Source organism: Physella acuta, unplaced genomic scaffold, assembly GCF_028476545.2.
Source record: "Physella acuta isolate Inbredline_101_S28 unplaced genomic scaffold, ASM2847654v3 ptg000438l, whole genome shotgun sequence".
In the NCBI taxonomy this organism is placed as follows: Eukaryota; Metazoa; Mollusca; class Gastropoda; family Physidae; genus Physella; species Physella acuta.
This window is the reverse complement of record NW_026731957.1, coordinates 265,530-289,250: the sequence shown is the minus strand read 5'-3', so window position 1 is coordinate 289,250 and position 23,721 is coordinate 265,530. Positions and strand designations below refer to the sequence as shown.

General features: G+C 35.0%; 2 protein-coding genes across 2 annotated transcripts; both read left to right on the top strand.

Moving 5' to 3' along the window:
• Positions 1-5,640: 5,640 nt before the first annotated feature.
• Positions 5,641-14,436, top strand: LOC131942998 (acetylcholine receptor subunit delta-like). Its single transcript, XM_059303005.1, has 6 exons — positions 5,641-5,916; positions 6,589-6,719; positions 9,831-9,948; positions 13,023-13,152; positions 13,703-13,875; positions 14,098-14,436. The coding sequence occupies exons 1-6, from the start codon at positions 5,641-5,643 to the stop codon at positions 14,434-14,436; spliced, it is 1,167 nt and encodes a 388-aa protein (XP_059158988.1).
• A 2,829-nt stretch (positions 14,437-17,265) lies between these two features.
• LOC131942997 (acetylcholine receptor subunit beta-like 1) lies at positions 17,266-23,496 on the top strand. The gene is made up of 8 exons (XM_059303004.1): positions 17,266-17,564; positions 18,038-18,168; positions 19,266-19,383; positions 20,153-20,314; positions 21,543-21,672; positions 22,307-22,479; positions 22,731-22,960; positions 23,370-23,496. The coding sequence occupies exons 1-8, from the start codon at positions 17,289-17,291 to the stop codon at positions 23,494-23,496; spliced, it is 1,347 nt and encodes a 448-aa protein (XP_059158987.1). The 5' UTR covers positions 17,266-17,288.
• Positions 23,497-23,721: the final 225 nt, after the last annotated feature.

The following is a 23,721-nucleotide window of genomic DNA, read 5'->3' as shown; positions in this document are numbered from 1 at the left end:
ACATTATGATAAAAACTATAAATATAACATGACTATTTATGTTATTCAATTTATTCAATTACGGTAACAATAGTAGGCACAGGGGCCTTTTCTCACATTGGCCGTTTTAAAATAAAAAATAAAACAACAATTTAATAACAGAATTTAAAAAAGCAATTGCATAATAACAACATAGCAGTAACATAGCACTAAAAATGTGTAATAAAGAAATAATATTACACGAGCCGACCCGCGGCATATAATACGCCGCTATTTAGTTGTTTTTTTTTTCTACTTTTCAGTTAGTCATAATTTGTGAATTCGACACTACCAACGCTGCCACTGAAAATATTTCTTTAAAACATTATAAGTAGGTCGTTAAGGACGATACCCCCCCCCCCCTCCGTTAAAGTAAACTCCACTTAGTTACCCCCCCCCCCCCCCCCCCCCCACGTTTAAAATCGTTTCAAACTAAATTATCTGCCCCTACTAGTCGTCACTTAACCCGGCTGTGTTTGTAATGTTTGTAAACATAAAGAGTGAACACAGCTCAACAGACCATGTAGGGGTAGGGGTGGTAGGGAGCGGCACGTTTGCAGCTTGTTTTCTAGCGGCTCCCAGAAGAGAATTATATATATAGATAGTTATAATACAAAATGAGATAAAATAAGAATGTAATAGATGAATGAGAAATGTTTCAATGAGTCAGTTAGAGAGGTCATAAAATAATTGTTGTTTTAGTTTAGAATTTGAATATATTTTCAGATCTAGATTTATTTTATTAGGAAGATTGTTCCACAAATTAGAACCAGAGTAGGCGAAGCTATGTTTCTGGAGAAAAGTTGTATATGGGATCGGTAAATTAAGACGACGATTTAATTTTATGTTAAAAGAAAATAGGTTTGATAAGTAAGAGGGGGGCTGTTTCGTGGAACATTTTATATAAAAAAAAATTGATTTATTACTAGACAAGCAAGTAACCAGTTTTATAGCCCTTTTTTGTAATGATAGAAGAGGACGCTGCTTAGTTATAAAGCTGCCGCTCCACACTACAGAAGCATAATCCAACCTAGATTGAATAAAAGCTTCATAAAAAACAAGCCTGCTCCTATAGTCAAGAAAGTTCTTTATCATTGCTAGTTGAAAAGTTGTCTTTAATAAGGACATTCTTAGAAGATGAAAAAGATCGGTCCAAGTGAGGTTATGATCAATAATCAATCCTAGGCATTTGTAACTGTTAACCTGTTCAATGTTTGCATTGTCTATAGCATGGGACTGGTTGGCAGAGTGGTACAGATCTAGACTACTAGACACACCAGTCGAGTTCGAATCCGGGTTCAGGTTAGAAGAAAGCCCCTGAGTTCATCCAGCTCTGATGGGTACCCAACTCACGTTACGAAATGTTAAGTTGGGTATATTCTGTTTTTATAATTTCTTTTACCATTCATTTATTATATGAATATACGTTAGCTTTGTTTACTTTCTTTTTTCGACATTAACCGAAGCTATGTTACATTTAAGATTCAATAACATATGTATAAAATAACATATTACATCATTCTTTAATACTTTTATTTTTAAATTGTTTAAGTTACTTCCCAATTTGATGAAATTCAAAGTAAAGGGAAGTAATTTGTAGCTATATTAAATTAACGTACTAAACTAAATTAAACTCAAAATTGAGAAAAGAAAAGGTAAAATTTTCCTTTTATTTGAATTATAAAAAGTGTAATAATTCTTTAAATCAAAAGATAGGGCTAACTTTAAAACATAATGATTCGTGTCTTATTTCTACATTTTAGGTTACATTGTAAACATATGAGTAATTTGTAGTACTTAATGCATAGAGACGTTAATATTTTATATTATTAAGGGCTCAATAAGAAATACTTAAAGTGGGTTAGCATTTTTTTTTCAGAAAAAAAAATAAATAAATAAATGAATTTAATTGAACAAGGTTGATAACGATTTCTGTAGACAATTCACGTAAAAGACATAATGTAAACAATCGTATTTAGTTCATGGACTGTACATTTGAAAAAAAGAATTAACAACACGTCACTATGGTATCTTGTTTCAAGGCTACAAAGTACATGATAATTGATGTAGTCGGTTTTTAACCTACAACTTTGAATCACCTATATCCATGCTCATCTTCTGCTTTGCAACAAACCAAGATAGGCATTGGCTGAATCTTGCTATATAAGCTTATGACGCAACATGTTTTGTATGCCTATGGCGGCAACATGTTTTATAGGCATATACAGGCAACATGTTTTATAGGCATGTAACCCTCACTCAGTGGGGATGCTTTTATCCACTGAGGTGTTGTGGTTAAGACGGGCTGACCCTGAGATTAAGAACACACTGACACCGACAGTTGTTGTCAAGTACTCCTTTATTCACAGCATCGAGCCATGATGGCGATGCATAACACAGTAGTACGAGAGAGAAAATACTGAAGACAGACCAAAACAAAAAAACAAACTGTAACCAAAAAGAAAAAAAAAAGGCATGAAACTACCCACAGTCCCATGTCACATGACATGGGACACAGGTAACATCGCTCACAAGAGCATGAAAAAAACAACTACGTCAACAGGGCCACCGCCCCATAGGGGCCGCAACTCAATGAATTAAAACTTCATTTTTTCCCTCCCCTGGCTGGTAACCATATGTGTTACAGGCATATACAGGCAACGTGTTTTATAGAGCTATGCCGTAACATGTGTAGGTTTGTCCTATATAAAACTATTCCCTGACATGTTGAGCTTCATACTAACCCACTTGTAGCAACTGATTTACTGTACTAGATATGCTTTCACTCACTCTGCCATTGTTACGTAATATCATTGAGTCAAGTGTCTCACTGGGTATATTTGTAATACCGTATGCCTATAAATAAACACTCCAAAAACATGTGATGTCATTTTTGTTATACAGTATGCCTTTAATAAACACACAAAAATCATGTGATGGCATTTTCGTAATACCGTATGCGAATAAATAAACACACAAAACATGTGATAATGTGTTTGTAATACCGTATGCCATTAATAAACACACCAAAAACATGTGATGGCATTTTTGTAATACCGTATGCCTTTAATAAACACACCAAAAACATGTGATGGCATTTTTGTAATACCGTATACCTTTAATAAATGCACCAAACGTATGCGCAGAAAAAGTTGAAGGCTAATTTCTAAAGCTACCAATTAGCTTGACATTATTTAAGACCATTATTCAGGAAGATTCAGATTTACGTTTGAATGAATCTATTAGAGGGGTTTATCGTCTCCAAAAGAGTAAAAAAATAATAATAGTAAATAAAGGTGTAACTTCTTCTAATTTTATCTCAAGACTAGGCATACTGCCTAGCTTCGCTTAGGTTTTCAAAAACATTTGAGAATTTGAATACTTAATTATTTAGTGACGGCTGAGGTGTGGAGTGCTTAAATTTAAACAGTAATGCTAACTTAAAAAAAAAAAAATTAGCATTTTCTTTTTAAGTTTACAAACGTCAATGAATAATGATTTTAATTGAACAGACTATTGTTTTACTACAAAACACACAACAAGTCGGACATGGTATTAAAGTATACAAGAAGAACACTGCGTATTTTTTGTCCATAACATACTGCTATAATATTACAAACAAGCATGAATTATATGTGGAATAAATTTAGACACAAACAAAATTTATTCGCTTTCAATAGCCTATAACTATAGAAATCACAGTACTAAGGTGTTATTTTCTCCATTTTTTTTAGCATTTAAAAATATGTATTTGTCTTCAAAATCTAAGGTAGGCTTATATGTTAATGATCGTGTAACTTACTCAGATTAAAAAATAAATAAACTGTGTTTGATATTTAAAACAAAATCGAAATGCTACTAATTTCTTTCTATTTAGAATACACACACACACACACACACACAATAGTTTTAAATAAATCAAATAAAGAAATTGAACAAAAATCAATTTGGTATATTTTTTTCTATATTTAGTATTGACTATTTAAAATATTTCAATTATTACGTAGCATTGTATTTTACATTTTACAGAGATTTTTTTAAGGGGATATGCGCGGAAAAAAATCACAAATTTTCTTGTTTTTCGTCATGATGGGTTTCTTGCACTTTTGGATACTTTGTCCATTTTTGTATAAAGAAAATAATAACTTTAAAGAGAAAAAAATATTTTATGTGTTTGAATTTCGATTTTTATGACCCTATTAATTAAAAAATAATCAATTTTTCCCAATCTTACAAGTTCTCTATGAAAAGTTTTATATCCGTCATTATATTGTATTTGACATCATTGGAAAGCTGGATTTCTCATGTATCTAATAAACTTAATTTCCTACATCTCGGAAACACCCAAAGCTTACAATCAGCTTTGCAGTTTACACAGATATGGTACTTTCCTGACCTAGTTTTCGTTACTTTTTGCTGTTTTTCTCAGTTTGAATGTTTTTAACACTAAAAAGCCTACTACTTTTTTATTTATAAAACAATGCCAACCATATTTTCAGTAAATGTTCTTGATGCAAAAATACAACTTTTGTCACGAGGGAATTGTGATTGCTTTCATAGAAAAAAAGTATTTGGTAATTAATATGCACATTTTGAAACTTTTGAATACTAAAAAGGGTACGATTTTTTAGACCTTGTAAAATTCTTACTAGTAATTATTTCAAAAAGTTGTCGTGACAAAAGTTTTAATATATAATGAAATATAAGCAGTTTAAATTTGATTGCTATAGGTGCATAAATAAAAAAGCCTTAGTATTTTTAAAAGTACCGAAAAATTCAAAATGGCGGAGGTTTTTTGGGTTTCCATGACAACCAAAATTGTTTTCGACCCTTTTTTTTTGCTGTTTAATACTTACTTTTATATACCAAATATGATAAAAGTATTCAAAAGGCTTTAGATCTTAAACTGTAAAAAATAGAAAAAAACATAGCATATCCCTTTAATTGAGTTGCACTTTATGTCCAATTCTAAAATTAGCAAAGAAGGTTTTACTCTAAAGTATTTTGAAAACCAATAAAGGGAAAAAATTCTACAGACAGTAGGTGAAGATTTAAAGTATTCTGATGACAATAAATGAAGATTTACTTCAACATATACTATATTCTAGTAAATGAAGTTTTACAGTAAAATGATCTATAGACAATAAATGGAGATCTACAGTAAAATATTATATAGACAGTAACTAAAATAGCAGTAAAATAACTGTAATTACTCATTTCAAGCATTTAATGTCTTGATTGCAGAAGCACGCGAACTCTAATTCATTTGCAAATACTTACGTTTGAAAGCTACTTTACTTCTGTTTTACTCTAAGTGCATTATAAACACGCAGATTTGCATATGTGGTTATCAAGGACACTCATACATAAACATTGTTGTTTAGTTAGGATTAAGTCAAGGATTAACTGAAATAAACCCGCGAGGAATACCCGACAGCACAAGTAGTTTTTTAATGCGCCGGATATTTTTGACATCGTCTGAGAGGTCCGTGTTGGCCTCATCACCGCCACACCTCAATGATCAATGACTGCCGTACACCACCGGCTAAACATTGAAGCTGAACGCTATCGACCATAACTTTCGCTGTTAGTGACATTAGTTAACGTGTGTAAATAGACGTGATGTTTACTACACAAAGGATCAACACCGTCTTCACTGTGTTGATACTTCTACTTAAAGTATATGGATCAGTAGAACAGGAGTATTCTACTACATTGGATTTATTTAATGAAAAACTTAGTGGCTCGAATTATAATTCTAAAGTGAGACCATTACTAAACCAGTCTCGTATTCTAGAGGTTAATGTGTCATTTGAGCTCCTGTCTATAGTGGAGCTTAATGATGTCCAGCAGAGCTTTACCTGCAACGGTTTTCTGGCTTTTTACTGGACAGATGAGGTAGGGACCTATTTTTAACCGGTTGTTGTAGAAAAGGTGTAATTTTTTATAGAAAAAACTAAATAAATGTCGACATTTAAAAGCCTGATGAAAGTTAAAATAACATTAAGTTTTCGGGTTAAGGTAATTTCTAAGCAAAACATTTGTAAAATATGTTAATGTAAAGTAATGAAAGCTATATCTGATGTGTTATAGCGTGATACACTATTTGCATTGAAATATTAAACGCTGATGCTACAAATGTGTTTAAGTTGCTTTTCTTTACACCTTGCCATTTTGTTTTCCCAAGTAAAGATTTTTTAAGCATTTTGTTCAAGAATAGCTATTAAAGCTATATGTAATAATTGTATTCAACGACACACGATTTTGCTATTAAATATATAAACTCTTCACTATATTCTGAAGTTGCTTTAGTTTTCCAACAACTTTCTAACACATTTAAAAACATGTTTGTATATTCAACGTTCGACATTAAATTATTACGTTACTCTATCAAAGATAATTGCATTTTAATTTTTGTAAGATATCTAATACAATATCAAAGCTTTTTATGATGGGGTTATATAAAATTGTACTAATATCAATAATTTCTTATGTATGTATGAAAAGTATAATGTATATGTTGAAATTTTATACGCGCATGGTACTATTCTAAATGATTTCCGTGTTCAGCTCTTGGTCTGGAACTCCACCCAGTACGGTGGTCAAAGATTTATACATCCGGTCCCAGAGGACATCTGGAGACCTCGTGTTGTCGTGATGAACACACTACAGGACAGAGATCCCTTCAAGGATGATATCAGGTGGGGGTGTATGGTAGTGAGACTGTATGCGAATTTATACGGAGACTGTATGAGTCAGTACAAGTTGTTAGCTGTAACTTGACATGTAAACGACTTGCACTGTTTTATTTTATATTTATATCGATCTTAGCTTTTAATTAATTGGATAGTGTTGACTTTGTGGAGAGCGACTGGGAGGGAATTCATTGAAACTATTGACCAATCGCATTAGTGCACAGTAAACCTTAAAACTTTACGATAGGCTGTCGTCTAATAACTTTGGCAGAGCAGCCATCTTGTTACTAAATAAAACAATAGACTGTTTACTTTATCTGGAATATATGCTTTAAATTAGTAGATCATCATCTACTTACTCTCTCAAGTTCGAAATTCTGAAGAATCTTTACAGTGTATTGTGATTGTTATTGTAGCTAAAAATTGTTTAGTCAGTTTTAAAATGAGTTAAAACTGTGCGTAATGAACTTTTGTCTGTTTTAAGAAAGCACGAATGTCCTCTACCACTCCTCCTTTACCCAGCTCTCTAATTCAACCAATGGCCAGTTAGTAATCCTGTTCTACCATTGTATGCTCAGTTTGTAGGGTACATGATACTTCAGACTGTTAGCTACACTATATTAGTGATATTTGCTACTACACATGGTTTAATGATATTTGCTACTACACATGGTTTAGTGATATTTGCTACTACACGTGGTTTAGTGATATTTGCTACTATAAATGTGTTAGTAACATTTGCAACTATACATTTGTAAGTGATATTTGGTACTACGAATGTGATAGTGACACTTGCAACTATAAACTTGTTAGTGGCATTGGAAGAAACATTAATTTGCTACTACACATATACTATTGACCTTTGTTACTACACATATACTGGTGACCTTTGTTAGTACACATATGTTAGTGACATTTGATCTATGTAGAAACAGTGTAGGACCTACTACTAACTGATGTAAATATCTGTCACACGGTGGTGATCAGATTACTCCTAAAATAGGCCTGCACCGAAACCCTAATAATTAACTGTTTTGATATGCTTGAGTTAACACTAGTAATTTATGGCTCATTGGATGTTTACGCATCAGTGAGCAGTGGAATGGAAGGGACGGGAGGGGAGGGTCAGGGAGGGGGAAATTGTTGGCCAGTGACTCTTTGAGCCAAGAATACTCTATTTCTGTAATGTATTTGCCCTAAAACAATACCCTGTTACTTTAATAATGCTCTATTTTTATCAACGCAACCAAGTAGATATTTACAAACTTTAAACTTAACTAAGGATTAAGAATTCTATGAGCTTTGAATTAGGCTCTATAGACTATTATACAGGCTATAATTTAGTCTGGTATGTTAATAGCTGTTCTTACAATAACACTTGATTTATAAATATGTGAATTCATAACCAGGAGTTATTGTTTTCATTTTCTGTATACATTATTTGCTAGTGGCGTAGGTAAGGAGGGCTTAGGGGGATTATAAAACCTCCCATGGACCCCGATCCCTATATATATATATATATATATATATATTTATATATATATATATAGTCATATATGGCTACAAGACACTACCCCCCCCCCCGGAAATTACACCCCCCCGGACATCCCCCCCCCCCGCATTTACCCCCTGCCAATTACCCCCCTCTCAAATACCCCCCGGGGGAATTACCCCCCCCCCCCCTCTCAAGTTAGAATCCTAACTCTAACTAGAGTTCTATACCTATATACTACTTTAATCCAAACCTTAAGAAAAAGACCAAAACCTAAGCATCCACCTTAGCCTAAAACTTCACACAAAACCAAAACTAGACACAACCCTAACCCTTACCCTAGCTCTAACACTAACTCTAGCCCTAGCCCTAACCCTAACCTTAACCCTAGCCCTAACCCTAGCCCTAACCCTAATACTGACCCTAACCCTAACCCTAAACCTAACCCTAGCCCTAACCCTAGCCCTTAACCTAGCTCTAACCCTAACCCTAACCCTTAACCTAGCTCTAACCCTAACCCTAAACCTAGCCCTAACCCTAACCCTAGCCCTAACCCTGTCCGGGGGGGGGGGGAGGGGGGGGGGGTAATGTCCTACTGGGCGGGGGTAATTGACAGGGGGTAATTGCTCCGGGGGGTAAATAGGGGGGGGGGAATGTCCGGGGGGTAATTGGGGGGGTAATGTCCTGTTCCCATACATATATATATATATATATATATATATATATATATATATATATATATATATATATATATATATATATATATATATATATATATATATTCCATACGTATATAATTATATATATATATATATAATTATATACGTATGGAATCATTTTTGAACCCCTCCCATGACCAATTCCTGGCTACGCCACTGTTATTTGCTATTTAGAAATATAATTTTAAAACTTAATACAAAATATAGCTTGCAGTGAATTATTAAAATGTAATTTTTTATTAAAGAGAACGTATTTTATAGCTTTCTGAAAGAGTTTTCTTACAGTGCATTTCAAACCTTCTTTCCATGTTTAGTAAATGTATCATTTCTACACTTACTTCAAAATTCACATCTTAAAAGCTTGATAGTCTATTAATGTACAAGTCTAAAACTTAGCACATGAACCAGGAATTAGACTATGTACAATGCTACTTTTGTACGTACAATTTACCGTATTAACTTCAGAAAATAATGTTTATTTAGTACAATTCTCTTCATCATGTACACAATTTATAGAAACAAGTATGAGATTCAAACATTCAAACTTGATATCCTAATAAAGAAAAGTAGAATTGTTTACATATTTTATTTACTTTTTGGGCGAATAAATGTATACAGTATGTTAACGTGTCCAATCATGGTCTGAAAATGGTTTTCATGCAACCTGAGTTGTTAAGTGTGATTTTATACATTCGTGTTTACAGAATAAAGGCTGTTAACTGATGGATTCATTGCATGCACATAAACATGCATAATATGGTTTTTATTTTGGTGTTAGCTTTAGAGATATTTAGTTGCAGCATATTTCTACTTTTTTAAAAAAATCCAATGGTTTTGTATTTACTACGAAGAAACAATACATTGACTGCTATGAATCTCCGACAATGTAAAACAAAACATTTCCAGTCCAGTGTTTGTCAAATACAATGGCTTCGTTTCCTGGATACCAGGGTCGTTGTTTACCATCTCTTGTGAGCTTGATCTGACGGACTTCCCGTTTGACCACCAGACCTGCAAAATACAGGTAAGATGGAATATTGTATGTAAGGTGGTATAAAATATAGGCTGTAAGATGGAATATTGTATGTAAGGTGGTATAAAATATAGGCTGTAAGATGGAATATGGTATGTAAGGTGGTATAAAATATAGGCTGTAAGATGGTATGTAAGGTGGTATAAAATATAGGCTGTAAGATGGAATATGGTATGTAAGGTGGTATAAAATATAGGCTGTAAGATGGAATATGGTATGTAAGGTGGTATAAAATATAGGCTGTAAGATGGAATATGGTATGTAAGGTGGTATAAAATATAGGCTGTAAGATGGTATGTAAGATGGTATAAAATATAGGCTGTAAGATGGAATATGGTATGTAAGGTGGTATAAAATATAGGCTGTAAGATGGAATATGGTATATAAGGTGGTATAAAATATAGGCTGTAAGATGAAATATGGCATGTAAGGTGGTATAAAATATAGGCTGTAAGATGGAATATGGTATGTAAGGTGGTATAAAGTATAGGCTGTAAGATGGAATATGGTCTGTAAGGCGATGTAAAATATAGTCCTCTATGCACATTGTAGAGCCAAGGGCCTGAATAATTTGTATTCAGTGTATCTTGTCCGACTACATCTGTGCGGACTTAAGTTAGATAACTCGGCCTTCAGGTCTATCTTGAGTAACTTGTTTTATGCTAGCCTAATGATGTAGGTGTAGTGGTAATGTGAACAATTAGCTCAGATGGTAATTTAAAGATATCGGTTAGGAGGTAATGTAAACACATATCTCAGATGGTTAAGTAAAGACGTAGGAAAATAGGAAAAGTGGTAATGTAAACAGGTTACTCTGGTGATAATGTAAACAATTAGGGAAGGTGGTAACATTAAGTGGGGATATAAAAACGCAGCTCGGGTAATCTAAATACGCAAAATTGGTGGTAGCCTAAAGATTATTGGTAATCTTTAGCTATAGATTAGATAGTTATGTACACACACAATTTAGGTTGTAACGTAATTGAGTATATTTGATTTCATTGTTCTTCATAAATCGTAACTGTAATATTACCTGAAGTTTCTTCCAACCCATTAAAATATTATAACGATTTGAGCCGTTCTTTTTGGATTCCCTTACATAGCATTTGATCATCCAAGAACAAACTACAAAACTATAAAAGGGTTGCTTCTATCGAAACCTTTTCTACATAGGGGTGCGAAGTCGATCTTTTCGGTTTAGCCAACAAGGGTTGATGACACACCTAATGCTATTCTAAAAACGAAACGTAAAAAGGTTAAATCTGTCAATTTTGTTTTCCCAAGTTAACGGCCATGACACTCTCGTACGACGAGATGAGATTCTACGTGATGTCGCCGAGAGTTGGCCTAAACTTTTTCACCAAGAACGGCGCATGTGAACTGGTTGACACTGGGATGAACACGACCATTCTCAAAACCGGAGCTATATTTATGTCATCAATCGAGGTGTGTGATCTGACAGAGTAATTAATTTGCTGATAGCGCTCTTGGTGCGTGTTTATTCGTTAATATTTTATGGGTGGCGCCCGAAGGTTCAATCAATAAATGGATCAGTAGTATTTGTTTCATTGGTTGCCAATAGTAAAGTGTGTTCATCAATGTTTCGGTACAAATATATATTGATGTTTTTTTATCAATAATTTTGCTAATAGTTCATCGTCCCGTAACATTCATAACGTTGTAGAATTTAACTGAGTTTAAACGTTTTCGAGTAGTTTTTTTTTGGGGGGGGGGGGGGGGAATTATAACATATGGTGAATTATAATTACAAATGTAAAAACTTCGTCAATAAATAACATCGCTTAGTTTAAATAAATGTATAGTCTTTTTTTTTCTTGTAGTTGAAAGTAACGAAAAGCCAGACTACATCAATACGACATCACTTAACATTCACAGTACAAATCTATCATCGTTATTTTTAGCATTTCTCTAAACCAGTAGCGTAGCCGGGATCGTCTCATGGGGGTGGGGTTCAAATTTTTTCCAGCAGTATATAACCCGGGGACCAACTTTCGATTTGCACCCCCCCCCCTCAACCTTTCGATTTTTAGCCTCAATAAATATGTAACGGTTTAACCGGGATACTTTTTATCGGGATCCGTATGACTAGAGCCTTTGTGTCGTGAGCCTATTCACAGGAGGAGTTTTCTTTCGAGACTGAGTTGACAAGAGCCCTATTATTTGGCGCCGTTATTAACTGTGTTCATTTTTCAATGCTTATTTCCATTTGACGTCTATTGGGCGGGTTTATTTTTTTTTTGTCGGCGCCTTTGTAGGGATGTGCTCAAGAGCAGGGTCGTTTTGTTACGGGTAGTTTTGTTACGGGTAGTTTTGTTACGGGTAGTTTTGTTACGGGTAGTTTTGTTACGGGTAGTTTTGTTACGGGTAGTTTTATTACGGGTAGCTTTGTTACGGGTAGTTTTGTAACGAGTAGTTTTGTTACGGGTAGTTTTGTTACGGGTTGTTTTGTTACGGGTAGTTTTGCTACGGGTAATTTTATTACGGGTAGTTTTATTACGGGTAGCTTTATTAGGTGTAGTTTTATTACGGGTAGTTTTATTACGGGTAGTTTTATTACGGGTAGTTTTATTACGGGTAATTTTATTACGGGTAGTTTTGTTACGGTTAATTTTATTACGGGTAGTTTTATTACGGGTAGTTTTGTTACGGTTAGTTTTATTACGGGTAGTTCTATTACGCATAGTTTTATTACGGGTAGTTTTATTACGGGTAATTTTGTTACGGGTTGTTTTGTTACTGGTTGTTTTTAATATCGTACGAAAAAACCGATTTGTAGTTAATTTTTCATAGCATTACTTGTTTAAGGGGTTGCAGCTAGTGCTAGGTATGCGACAATACACGCACTAAAACATAGAGAATATCTGAGTGGTGTTCACTTTTTGTCCTGTAGTCATTTGCCTCGCTTCGTTGGTATTTGAATGTATTGATGGGGTTATTAATAAAGTAGTTGGATCAGCCTTAGTAACTTCACTTCAATATTGATATTCTTTACTAAAATAAGCCAGCTTTAGCAGTATTTTGTTGTATTATTTATTGTTCCCCAGCTGACGTTTGTGATGAAGAGAAGACCAGACTTTCTACTCCTAAACATCATACTCCCTGTGGTGTTGCTGTCATTTCTCAATCTTATGGTGTTTGTTATACCCGTAGACTCAGGGGAGAAAATCGGATACGGCAAGTTGTTAAAATTGGTTATATTTTAAAAGATTGTCTTCTTTTCTGCATGGATTTAATGTAGCATAATTTAAACTAGGATTTCTACCCTTATTTATTTAACGGGAAGAAATCGTTAGACTGGAATTCCCAGGGGAAAAGGAAAGCAGGCCGGTCGAAAATATCCTAGGTAAGGAATGTAGAATATAAGGCAAGGGCTACCAGGTTTATGTGGGCGCATAAAAAAGAGGGGATCAAACCCGGTGGAATGTGGCTGCAGTAATTTACTATTCAGGTGCCCAAAGGAATAAGTGGAGCCATTAATATTAAGTGTAAATTATAGCACAAATCAAAGACACATATAGTATATATAAGACAATAGTATCATTTTTAGGACGTGAATCCTCCAGAATTTAGATTCTATAGACTTTCTGTTATTGAATTAAAGATCCCTTACACGTTCGGTACAATACAGCAGCATAAGGGGAAATCAGATTTATCAAACCTCCTACCGACTGTATAAATCTTACTGTTCCTAATACTAAAGGCCCTGCTGTGACTATACTTCCAGGTATCACAGTCTTACTGGCACTGACCGTCTACATGAGTATCGTCAGCAACATGTTGCCCAGCTCCTCTTTATCTACTCCCAGACTCACCCTCTACCTCTTCATCCTCCTTATCTTCTCTATGCTCACTGTCATTGACAGTATCGTTATTGTCTTTATCGACAACCTAGAGGAGGTAAGTTTTTCTTCTGATGTATTTTGTGTAAGTAGATATGCATAGGTACATACGTATATGCATTTAATATATATATATATATATATATATATATATATATATATATATATATATATATATATATATATATAATGCATCAAATTATTTTTTTAATTGCCTGTATACTATACAAAAAAGTTAAACCATCATTTTGTTACTAGTTCATATTTTCTGCTCGTTTAGAAGGAAGTAGCGCATCTGAAAGCAAAAGCGAATTTCAGATCTGCTTTGCATTATTTCACCAACTTCAAAACGGCCTCCAACTCCACGAAAAGACTGGCAGTCAACGTACCGTATCCTCGAGGGCAACAACCGATAATGGACGCACAGTCTCACGTTGAAGATATCAACTTGCAGCAAGTAGACCCAGAAGATAGACAAACCAAGAACCATAACTCGCCAAAGACTATGGAGAATAAATACAGGCTAATTGGAAAACATATCGACCTGATTTCTTTTCTCGTGTTTTTCGTCATTTGGTTAGGTGTGACATTCGGATTCCTGTTCAGCATTGCTTTTTAGTGTTTGCTCTGTAAATGTCAGTTAAAATGACGCAAAATGATTTACATGCCCTTTCAAATTGCAACAAATACCTCGAAAACAAAATGTGTATTTATTAAAATGTTGATGCACATAAGTTTAGATTTTTTAAAGTTTTGAAATAAGTTGTACATAATTTACCCGTAGTCATCTTAAAGTTGTATTTGTTTTAATTGGGTGACTTTTGCTGTTTTCTTCCATTAGATTTTAATTAAGAACTATTTATGTCAGGTAATTACAGACGATTTGCTTTATTATAGAGTCCTACTTTTAGTACTTTATAAGACCTAATCACACCCCCTCCCCCAAACTTTGAATTATGTAAATGCATTTTTTTAAAACAGAAATGATTTTCTGAGCTTAGTCAAAATTGAGTATATAATACATTTTTAGATGACAAAATTAGGGCTATAATTTTAGTTCTATCTTTAATTACATTTTAACTTGTTTTTCTTTTTAATTACCACATTTTATAATCAATGTCTTTATAAAAAAAATTATGTGTCGTATTTTTAGTACGGTGATATATTAGCACTTTCTTGATAAGAATGTTGTTGCCTATAGATGTTGCATATTCTATTCCCTGATTAAGTTTTAATTTATTTTCCAAAAGCTACAATTGCTAATCAGATGTATTACTAAGATTTGTGTTGAAAACTCCGCGCTAGCAGGGCCGGCGCTACCTATAAGGCGAACTAGGCGGTCGCATAGGGCGCTGTCCGTAGGGGGGGGGGGGAGGGCGCCAAAATGGGTTGGAAAAACAAATTGAAAAGTTGAGAGGGGGGTGCAAGTCGAAAGTTTGAGGGGGAGTGCAAATCGAAAGTTTGTCCCCGGGCGCCGGGAAGAGTCGCTACGCCTCTAATAATACGGGGGCACGAAAAAAATTGCAGGGGGGGGGTCGCTTTTAATGAGTTTTGCCTAGGGTGCTAAATAACATGGCGCCGGCACTCCGCGGCAGGGAAGACAAACTTTGTATATTAATAAATTTTTTATGTAGTTTAAATAGTGGTGTTGTATTTACTTATTTAAGATTTGGCACTATTGAATAATGTACGACTTTAAAATTGTTTTTACTGTAATGTTTATTGCATATATATATATATATATAACTATATATATATATATATATATATATATATATATATATATATATATATATATATATATATATATATATATATTACTGTAGGTAATGTTTTTGTTTCTTATGGTCTGTATATTTGTATATTCGGGCATTCTTTTAGCCTTTAAAAAGCTCTATAAACTACATAACTACCAACTCTACCTTTTTTTGCATACAGTACTATATAATCCAATCCAATAGATACTTCCGATCGTACTGTTAGATGTTTTAATGATCACAATTTCTTCCATCATGAATGTTATGTAATCATGCAAAGTATATATTCTTCTCTAGATTTTTAAGTTGCCTTACTAATTAATTAAATCTACTTTTATACACTTTCAATGTATTTTTTTCACTTAGAATTAAAAAGCAGTGAATTATTTACCTAACAGTTTCCTTAATTAGCATATAAATATTTTGAACAGCAATACGACTAACTTCAGTATTGTCAAAGTTGTGACGTAATCACAATTTCTATGATTTCTATGAAAATTGATTTTTGCAGCCCGATTATGAAAAAATTCTAAGGAGGAACAGCTATTAATATATGTATACACTTGTCGGCGTGATTCCTTCCTGTTATCAAATTTGAAAAAAAAACACGGCTCCCCATTTTAAAAGGCGTGGGGAGTATTTTACCAGTCACTGTCCCTTAACAGTTTTTATTTTGGTGCGACTAAATCGAAGTAGAAAACACATAAGTTTGTCAGTAAAGCCAAGTGGCAGTTCTATTGGGTAACCGACTCGCTTTTGAGAAAGGCGGCTGGACGTAGTGCTGACCACAATATCTCCTCATATGCCGTGGTAATACAGACTAACTATACTTGTCATAGGGCAAGTGAAGTAGATTCACCAGTTTCTGTGACCTCGGCAAATAAGGGATAGTGTTATTAGCTTAAAGTCCAGCCGCCTTAACGCGAGTTTGGTACCCATCAGAGCTGTGTGGACCAACGGACCTGTACCCGAATTCGAACTCCGGACCTTGGGGTTAGCTGTCTAAAGCTCTAACTCTACGCCAAAATTGTCCTATAGATCTTTACAAATTCAAGCATAAATGTGGACTAAAGTTCACACGCTCTAATTTTTCACCTGTCAAAAGTCTATTTGAGGTTACCGCGTTCAATCATCGATAACGTATACCTGAGTCATGTCAATAATAATCAGTTGACTTGGCAGGGTACGGTAAAAAAAAATGTGTTCATAACATTGGATGATGGTGCCCGGTCAACTACAACAAAGAACCTTGACATTTAATCTTAATTAAGGGAGGAATGATGCTTAAAGAGCAATATTAATATTCGGGTTATATGTTCAGTATGTTGCTGCCTATGAGCCGTGGGTTATTGAACCAGACCTAAATTTATCTACTTAAACTCCCACACTCGTATATTTAGCCGTGAATGACAAAGCACGCATACACGCTAGTAATATTTAGTTAAGGGTTAGTCAGGAATGTCTAGAATGAACCTATGACGATGCAACCGGTGTGCACTCGATTTAGACCCAGTGACTATGACTGTTACCGTGTGTTTACTCTGTGTTGGCCCAAAACACGACACACATGAATGAACAAGCACAGACTGAAGTGCACCAACATTGACAGCGATATATATTCCTGTAACCACTGAGGCTGAACGATATGAACTACAGTTGGATATAGCGCTTGCGATAGTGTAGTGTGTATAACCCAGCTGTGTAAATAGTCGTAATGTGTTCAACACGAATGCTATTCTCTCTCTTTACCGTGTTGATATTTCTCCTGCTAGTTCATAGATCTTTAGGACACGACTATTCTACCTCTCTGGATTTTTTAAATGAAAAACTAAGCAGCTCGAATTATAATCGGAATCTTAGACCAATACTGAACCAGTCGGCTGTTCTAGACGTTCTCGTGGGATTTGAACTCCTGTCTATTGTGGAACTTAACGACATCCAGCAGAGTTTTACCTGCAATGGTTTTGTTACTTTCATTTGGAAAGATGAGGTATTTTTACTAGCTATTTTTTAAAATTGCTTTCTCTGTCGTTTGTGATATTATTATTTTGGAACGAAACTGTCGAGCAAAATTTCGACCACTTCTAACAGACCAATTTTTTAAAAGTTGTCACGTAGGACAAGATCCGATGACTATTAAATATGAAGTAACATTTGAATTAAGTGGATACTTAATTAATTTATAAGAATTAATTAATTTCCTATATAAAGTAACTTTTTTCCGAGCTATAATACGCACAAAGTTTGTATAGGATGCATAAAGGACAGACAAGCAAACAAACAAACAAACCACTTAAATTTGTCTAGGCATAGATTACATGTAACTATCGCACGATGTTATTGTACGTAAGCTTGTTTATTGCCCTTAAAGTTTTTACCTCATGGTTATATACCCACTCTCTTGTATAAATAGCTAGTGATGTTTTATACCCTGTATATTGTGTCATTGATATCCGTGTTTAGATCCTGGTCTGGAACTCCACCCAGTACGGTGGTCAAAGATTTATACATCCGGTCCCAGAAGACATCTGGAGACCTCGTGTTGTCGTGATGAACACACTACAGGACAGAGATCCATTCAAGGATGATATCAGGTGGGTAGGTGGTGGATAGTGAGACTTTAGTTAAGTACAAGTTAAATATTAGCTATTAGTTGATAGCAAGACTTTGGGCTTGTGCATGGTTGATAGTAAGATCTTAGGTGAGAAATTACTGGTTTAGAAATAAGTCTTGATGTTAGTTAGTGGTTAATATAGGGACTTTAGGTGAGTGTGTGAAACTACAGAAGAGAATCATTTGGGTACATTAATAGAGAACAAACTTATAACTTTCTGTTTTAGAAAGCAATTGAAAAACTTGAGAAAATAGTTTACGATGAGATATAACTCCAAAATTAATATTTTTCATTTACAAGAGCTATTTCTGTGCACTTGCTATGTAGATGAGCGTTAAAGAATAGGTATATGTGCAAAGTTGTACAAGAAGAGTGTAATTTTAATTAGCGATAAAAAATATAAATTCTATATCTAATGCTTTGTAAATGTATGGAGTCGGCGTGCTCTGTTCGATAAAGATTGTGGCTGCTAAAGCGAAAAGTCCCGAGTTCGAAACACTGGGCTTTGCAGTATGTAAATATATACAAAGGCTATGGAAGCAAATTCAAATAGAACAGTAGACTGAAATTAGAGTCTACGGCCTAAAAGCACATCACATTTTGACACGTACTATCTAATTGTGTTGGAGTAAATCCAGTCCACACTTCACAATTAAGAACGAAGAAAATGTAGTAAATGTACCGCGGTAGTGTATTTGTAACGAGCTGACCCGAGACGTAGCATACGCCGCTATCTAGCTGTTTTATTTTCTACTTATCAACAATTCATAATTTGTAAATTCGACACTACCACCCCCCTGCCGTTTACAGACGATAATGGAAATATCAAGCAGAACTTATTATCTCCCCTTAGCTTCAAATCGTTTAAAAACTAAATTATCTGCCCCTAATAGCCGTCACTTATTCGAACCGGCCCTACTATTGTAAACATTCGGGGTGTACCACAGCTCACCTGACAGGTGGGGATGAGTGTGGTGGCTAAGCTGCGTGGTGTCTCGTATGGTCTCCATGAAGAGAATTATATATGTAGATACATGCTAAACACTGTACCATGCCATAAATGTCCGAATGTTTCAGCCCTGTAACGGTTATCAGCGATGGTTCAGCGGTTTGGATACCTGGCTCTTTGTTCCCCATTTCATGTGAGCTGGAATTAACAGACTACCCATTCGACCAGCAGACCTGCACCATACAAGTAAGTTATTCGCTTTGTTATAGCTACTGGACTGTAGGCGATATTTTAATTGTAGTATAACTGCAATTAATGTTATATTATAACATCAGGCTAACTCTTACCTTTCTTGTCACACCAAGGGGCAAGTGTTTCTATGAGCTCGGCGTATGAAGAGATAGTTTGGTCAGCAGTATGCCTAGCCGCCTTTACTTTTCCTAACCTAGGTATCTATCAGACGCAGGAAGGTTTTAATGATTTGAACCCGGAATCGAACTCGAGACCTTCGGATTAGCATTATAGCGCTCTACCGCTACGCCACACCACCCCACAACTTAGATATTAAGCATAAGGCGATTTACATAATGTTACAGTCATGTTACAGATTCAGGGTAATACGTGAATGTCATTGGTTTTACCTTACAGTTTGTAACAATTCACTTAATGCTACAAATTTAGTTTTTTAAGTACGTGAATGTTGTTGGTTTTACCTTACAGTTTGTAACAATTCCCTTAATGTTACAAATTTAGTTTTTTAAGCACGTGAATGTTGTTGGTTTTACATTACAGTTTGTAACGATTCACTTAATGTTACAAATTTAGTTTTTTTTAAGTACGTGAATGTTGTTGGTCTTACCTTACAGTTTGTAGCGATTCACTTAATGTTACAAATTTAGTTTTTTAAGTACGTGAATGTTATTGGTTTTAAATTACAGTTTGTAACGATTCACTTAATGTTATAAATATAGTTGTTTTTTTTAAATACTTGAATGTTGTTGGTTTTACATTCCAGTTTATGGCCATGACTCACACAACCGAGGAAATGAAGTTCCAAACGTACACCTCAAAAATTGGCGTCGGCTACTTCACGAAGAACGGCGAGTGGGAGCTACTGGACACTGGGGTCAACGCGACCGTCATCTACGCGGGATCTGTGTACATGTCGTCAGTAGAGGTGGGTTCACAGAGAAAATTGTGTGGTGATGTAGATACTAAATCGACGTACGAACTATTAGAGATATGTGCTGACAGAAACAATAGCCTTGCATAGGCTATGTGTTTGCTTTGTGTGGGTCCTCTTCAGAGTTTCTTCCAGGCATCTCTTCCGCCCCCCCCCCCTCCCCAACCGCACGAAATGAAATTTATATAATTTATATAGAAAATATATACTTTTAACAGTGTCCGCCCCCCCCCCCAAGAAAGTTTACCGCCCCCCCCCCCCCCAAAAAAAATTCAAGTGCCCCCCCCCCCCCCCCCGAAAAAAAAAAGTCTGGAAGAAACACTGGTCCTCTTTATCTTGATCAGTGGTTGTTAAACTTTTAGGAAGTACCGGACCCCACTTTTTGGAGGTACCGGACCCCACATTTTGGAGGTACCGAACCCCACTTTTTGGAGGTACCGAACCCCACTTTTTGGAGGTACCAGACCCCACTTTAGGAATAACCGAGCCCCACTTTTAGGAAGTATCGAGCCCCACCTTTTGGAGGTACCGAACCCCACTTTTTGGAGGTACCAGACCCCACTTTAGGAATAACCGAGCCCCACTTTTAGGAATTATCGAGCCCCACTTTTTGGAGGTACCGAACCGCACTTTTAGGAGGTACCGGACCCCACTTTTTGGAAGTACAGAACCCCACTTTTTAGAGGCACCGAACCCCCACTTTTTGGAGATGACGAACCCCACCAGTTTTATATGCGCTTTCACCGAACTCTTCTTAATAGTTATATCGTAGGCAATAACAAAATCCGTTCGTGAATCAAATGGGTCGGGTGTGTCTTGACCGCGCCGAATCTCGGAGACTGATTCACCGAACCCCTGGGTTCGATGGAAACCAGGTTCAGATCCAATTATTTTGATAGATCGCCAAATGCTGTCTTTAAAAGACTTATTCAAACATGTTGCTTCACAATATGGATGAAACGTGCACATTTCGGGTTAAAATAATAAATTCTGTCTAAGTATCGATTTCTGCCGTTATACATGTTCCATTGCACACTTGTAAATTTTTGGAAAAAAAAATATTAAATACTTTTATATCCTTATAGCTCAAAATTAATACACATTTTATTTTTTAAAAGTCATTTTCTTGAAGTTCTTTAGTTATAATCTTACATAAAATATAACTCGAATTTGTAAAGAGTCGTTTTTATTTTTACCTTACCAAGTATTAATTATTCACCAGGTTAAGTTCATGATGAAGAGAAGACCAAACTTTCTACTCCTAAACATCATACTCCCTGTTGTGTTTCTGTCATTTCTCAACCTTTTGGTGTTTGTTATACCAGTAGACTCAGGGGAGAAGGTCGGATACGGTAATATTTTAGGAATTATATAAAGTCGAAAGACGTTTGTTAATTGAGCATTTTCTTTCATTTTTTATGAAATTGTAAATCACATGAGAATTTCTTTCACATACGTAATACACCTTTACATGATATATTTATATTTATTTTAGTCAACGTTTACATTGTTGTTGAAGATATACAAAGTTTAATCCCTTAACGATATTGGGGGTTACTGGGGCACCACAAAGTGGTGTGTCCATGACTAAGTGTCACATGACAGCTCCCACCCATCTCCATGCCTGACCACAGCCAAATGATTCCATCTAGTTGATAGCCTGACTCAAGGACACGTCCGTTGAATTCATCTAGGAACTCTTGAGCAATGGCCAGTCACATTGAAGGCCATACGCCAGTGAGGCAGTGTTAGCATAATTTGATTTATTTTGGAGGATTTTGTTTTCTCCTAGATGGGTTGCTGTCCTAAGCTATACAGGGGGACTGTACACAGGAAATCTCCGTTTAGACTTATAGCATTAAATTACTAAAACTAGTATATTATATTTACAGTTAAGTGCATTTAGATTAAGGAAGCGCAGACATCTACTTATGTTTTTGTCTTTTATTGATGCAATAATATGGCATGTTAACACAATACTTCCAGGCATCACAGTCCTACTGGCACTGTCCGTCTACATGAGTATCGTCAGCAACATGTTGCCCAGCTCCTCTTTATCTACTCCAAGGCTCACCCTCTACCTCTTTATCCTCCTCATCATATCTATGTTGACAGTCATCGTTAGTATCGTCATCGTCTTTCTACACAACCTAGAAGAGGTAAGATTTTGTTTTGATATACACACACATATATATATATATATATATATATATATATATATATATATATATATATATATATATATATATATATATATATATATATATAAAATATATTATATATATATATATATATATATATATATATATATATATATATATATATATATATATATATGTATATATATATAAATTCTTATGAAATAAAAAACAGTCATTGACTCACTAATTGATACTTTTCGTGATTCTAGAAAGAAGTAGCGCATCTGAAAGCAAAGGCAAATTTCAAATCTGCTTTAAAGAAAGTTTCCAACTTAAAAACTGCAACTGCACGTATGAGCAATTGTACAAAACCACAAGGGAAACAATCACTGACAGATGTCTTGTCTAAACTTGAGGATGTCAAATTGCAACGTGAAGAACCTGAAGATGTAGAAACAAAGGACGAGAATCCACAAAAACCCAAGGGAAATAAATACAAGTTAATCGGAAAACATATTGACCTGATTTCCTTTCTTGTGTTTTTTATCATTTGGTTAGGAGTGACTCTTGGATTCTTGTTTAGTATCGCCTTTTAGGTTGTTGTAAACAAAATATATTTTTAAAATCACTATGATATTATTATCACAATCTTACATTAAATATATCGGCCTACCTCAAGATACATATGATTTTGTTTACTTTGTATTATTATTAGCTTTTTAAAAATTTTCATTATGTTACTGAATGGGTTTTTTTTCTGGGTTTGTGGCCAATCGTTTAACGTTCATTGTCCAGATACGGTTATCTCCGATGACAATGCAAGAATATATCACTTTTAATCGAATTAAAATTTAATTAACAAATTCCTTTAAAATATTTTTTTTCAATATTGGCTCCATTGTCAATAGACGATTTGTTGATTGTGCATCGTTAATCCATTTACAAATCCTGGGTTCTAAGATGAGAAGAGCCAGATATTTCCCATGCATTAGGACATCTTTCCACACTGCTGATGGACTCAATGCCCAGCTGTGAATCAGCGTGTCGCGGGAGCTTCCAGAAAGGAAACCAGAGTTAGAATCATGTCGCCTAATGGGCTCCACTCTTGTTTGTTTCGGAGTTTTCTCCTAGATTGGATAGCTGTCCCCATCTGTCCGAGGGTTCGAACTCCAGCATGTGCTTACCCACCAGAACACACAAGATTACTTTCAATTATAATAATAATAATAGGGGGAAAATCAGATTAAATATTAGTTATTG

Bases quoted from the DNA above. Each gene is read 5' to 3' on its own strand.
- LOC131942998 (XM_059303005.1), top strand. From the start codon at position 5,641: ATGTTTACTACACAAAGGATCAACACCGTCTTCACTGTGTTGATACTT. The intron at 5,917-6,588 runs GTAGGGACCTAT...TTCCGTGTTCAG, and splicing joins CTTTTTACTGGACAGATGAG to CTCTTGGTCTGGAACTCCAC. The intron at 9,949-13,022 runs GTAAGATGGAAT...ATTGTTCCCCAG, and splicing joins ACCAGACCTGCAAAATACAG to CTGACGTTTGTGATGAAGAG.
- LOC131942997 (XM_059303004.1), top strand. From the start codon at position 17,289: ATGTGTTCAACACGAATGCTATTCTCTCTCTTTACCGTGTTGATATTT. The intron at 18,169-19,265 runs GTGGGTAGGTGG...CGAATGTTTCAG, and splicing joins CCATTCAAGGATGATATCAG to CCCTGTAACGGTTATCAGCG. The intron at 22,961-23,369 runs GTTAATCGGAAA...CATTGTCAATAG, and splicing joins CCCAAGGGAAATAAATACAA to ACGATTTGTTGATTGTGCAT.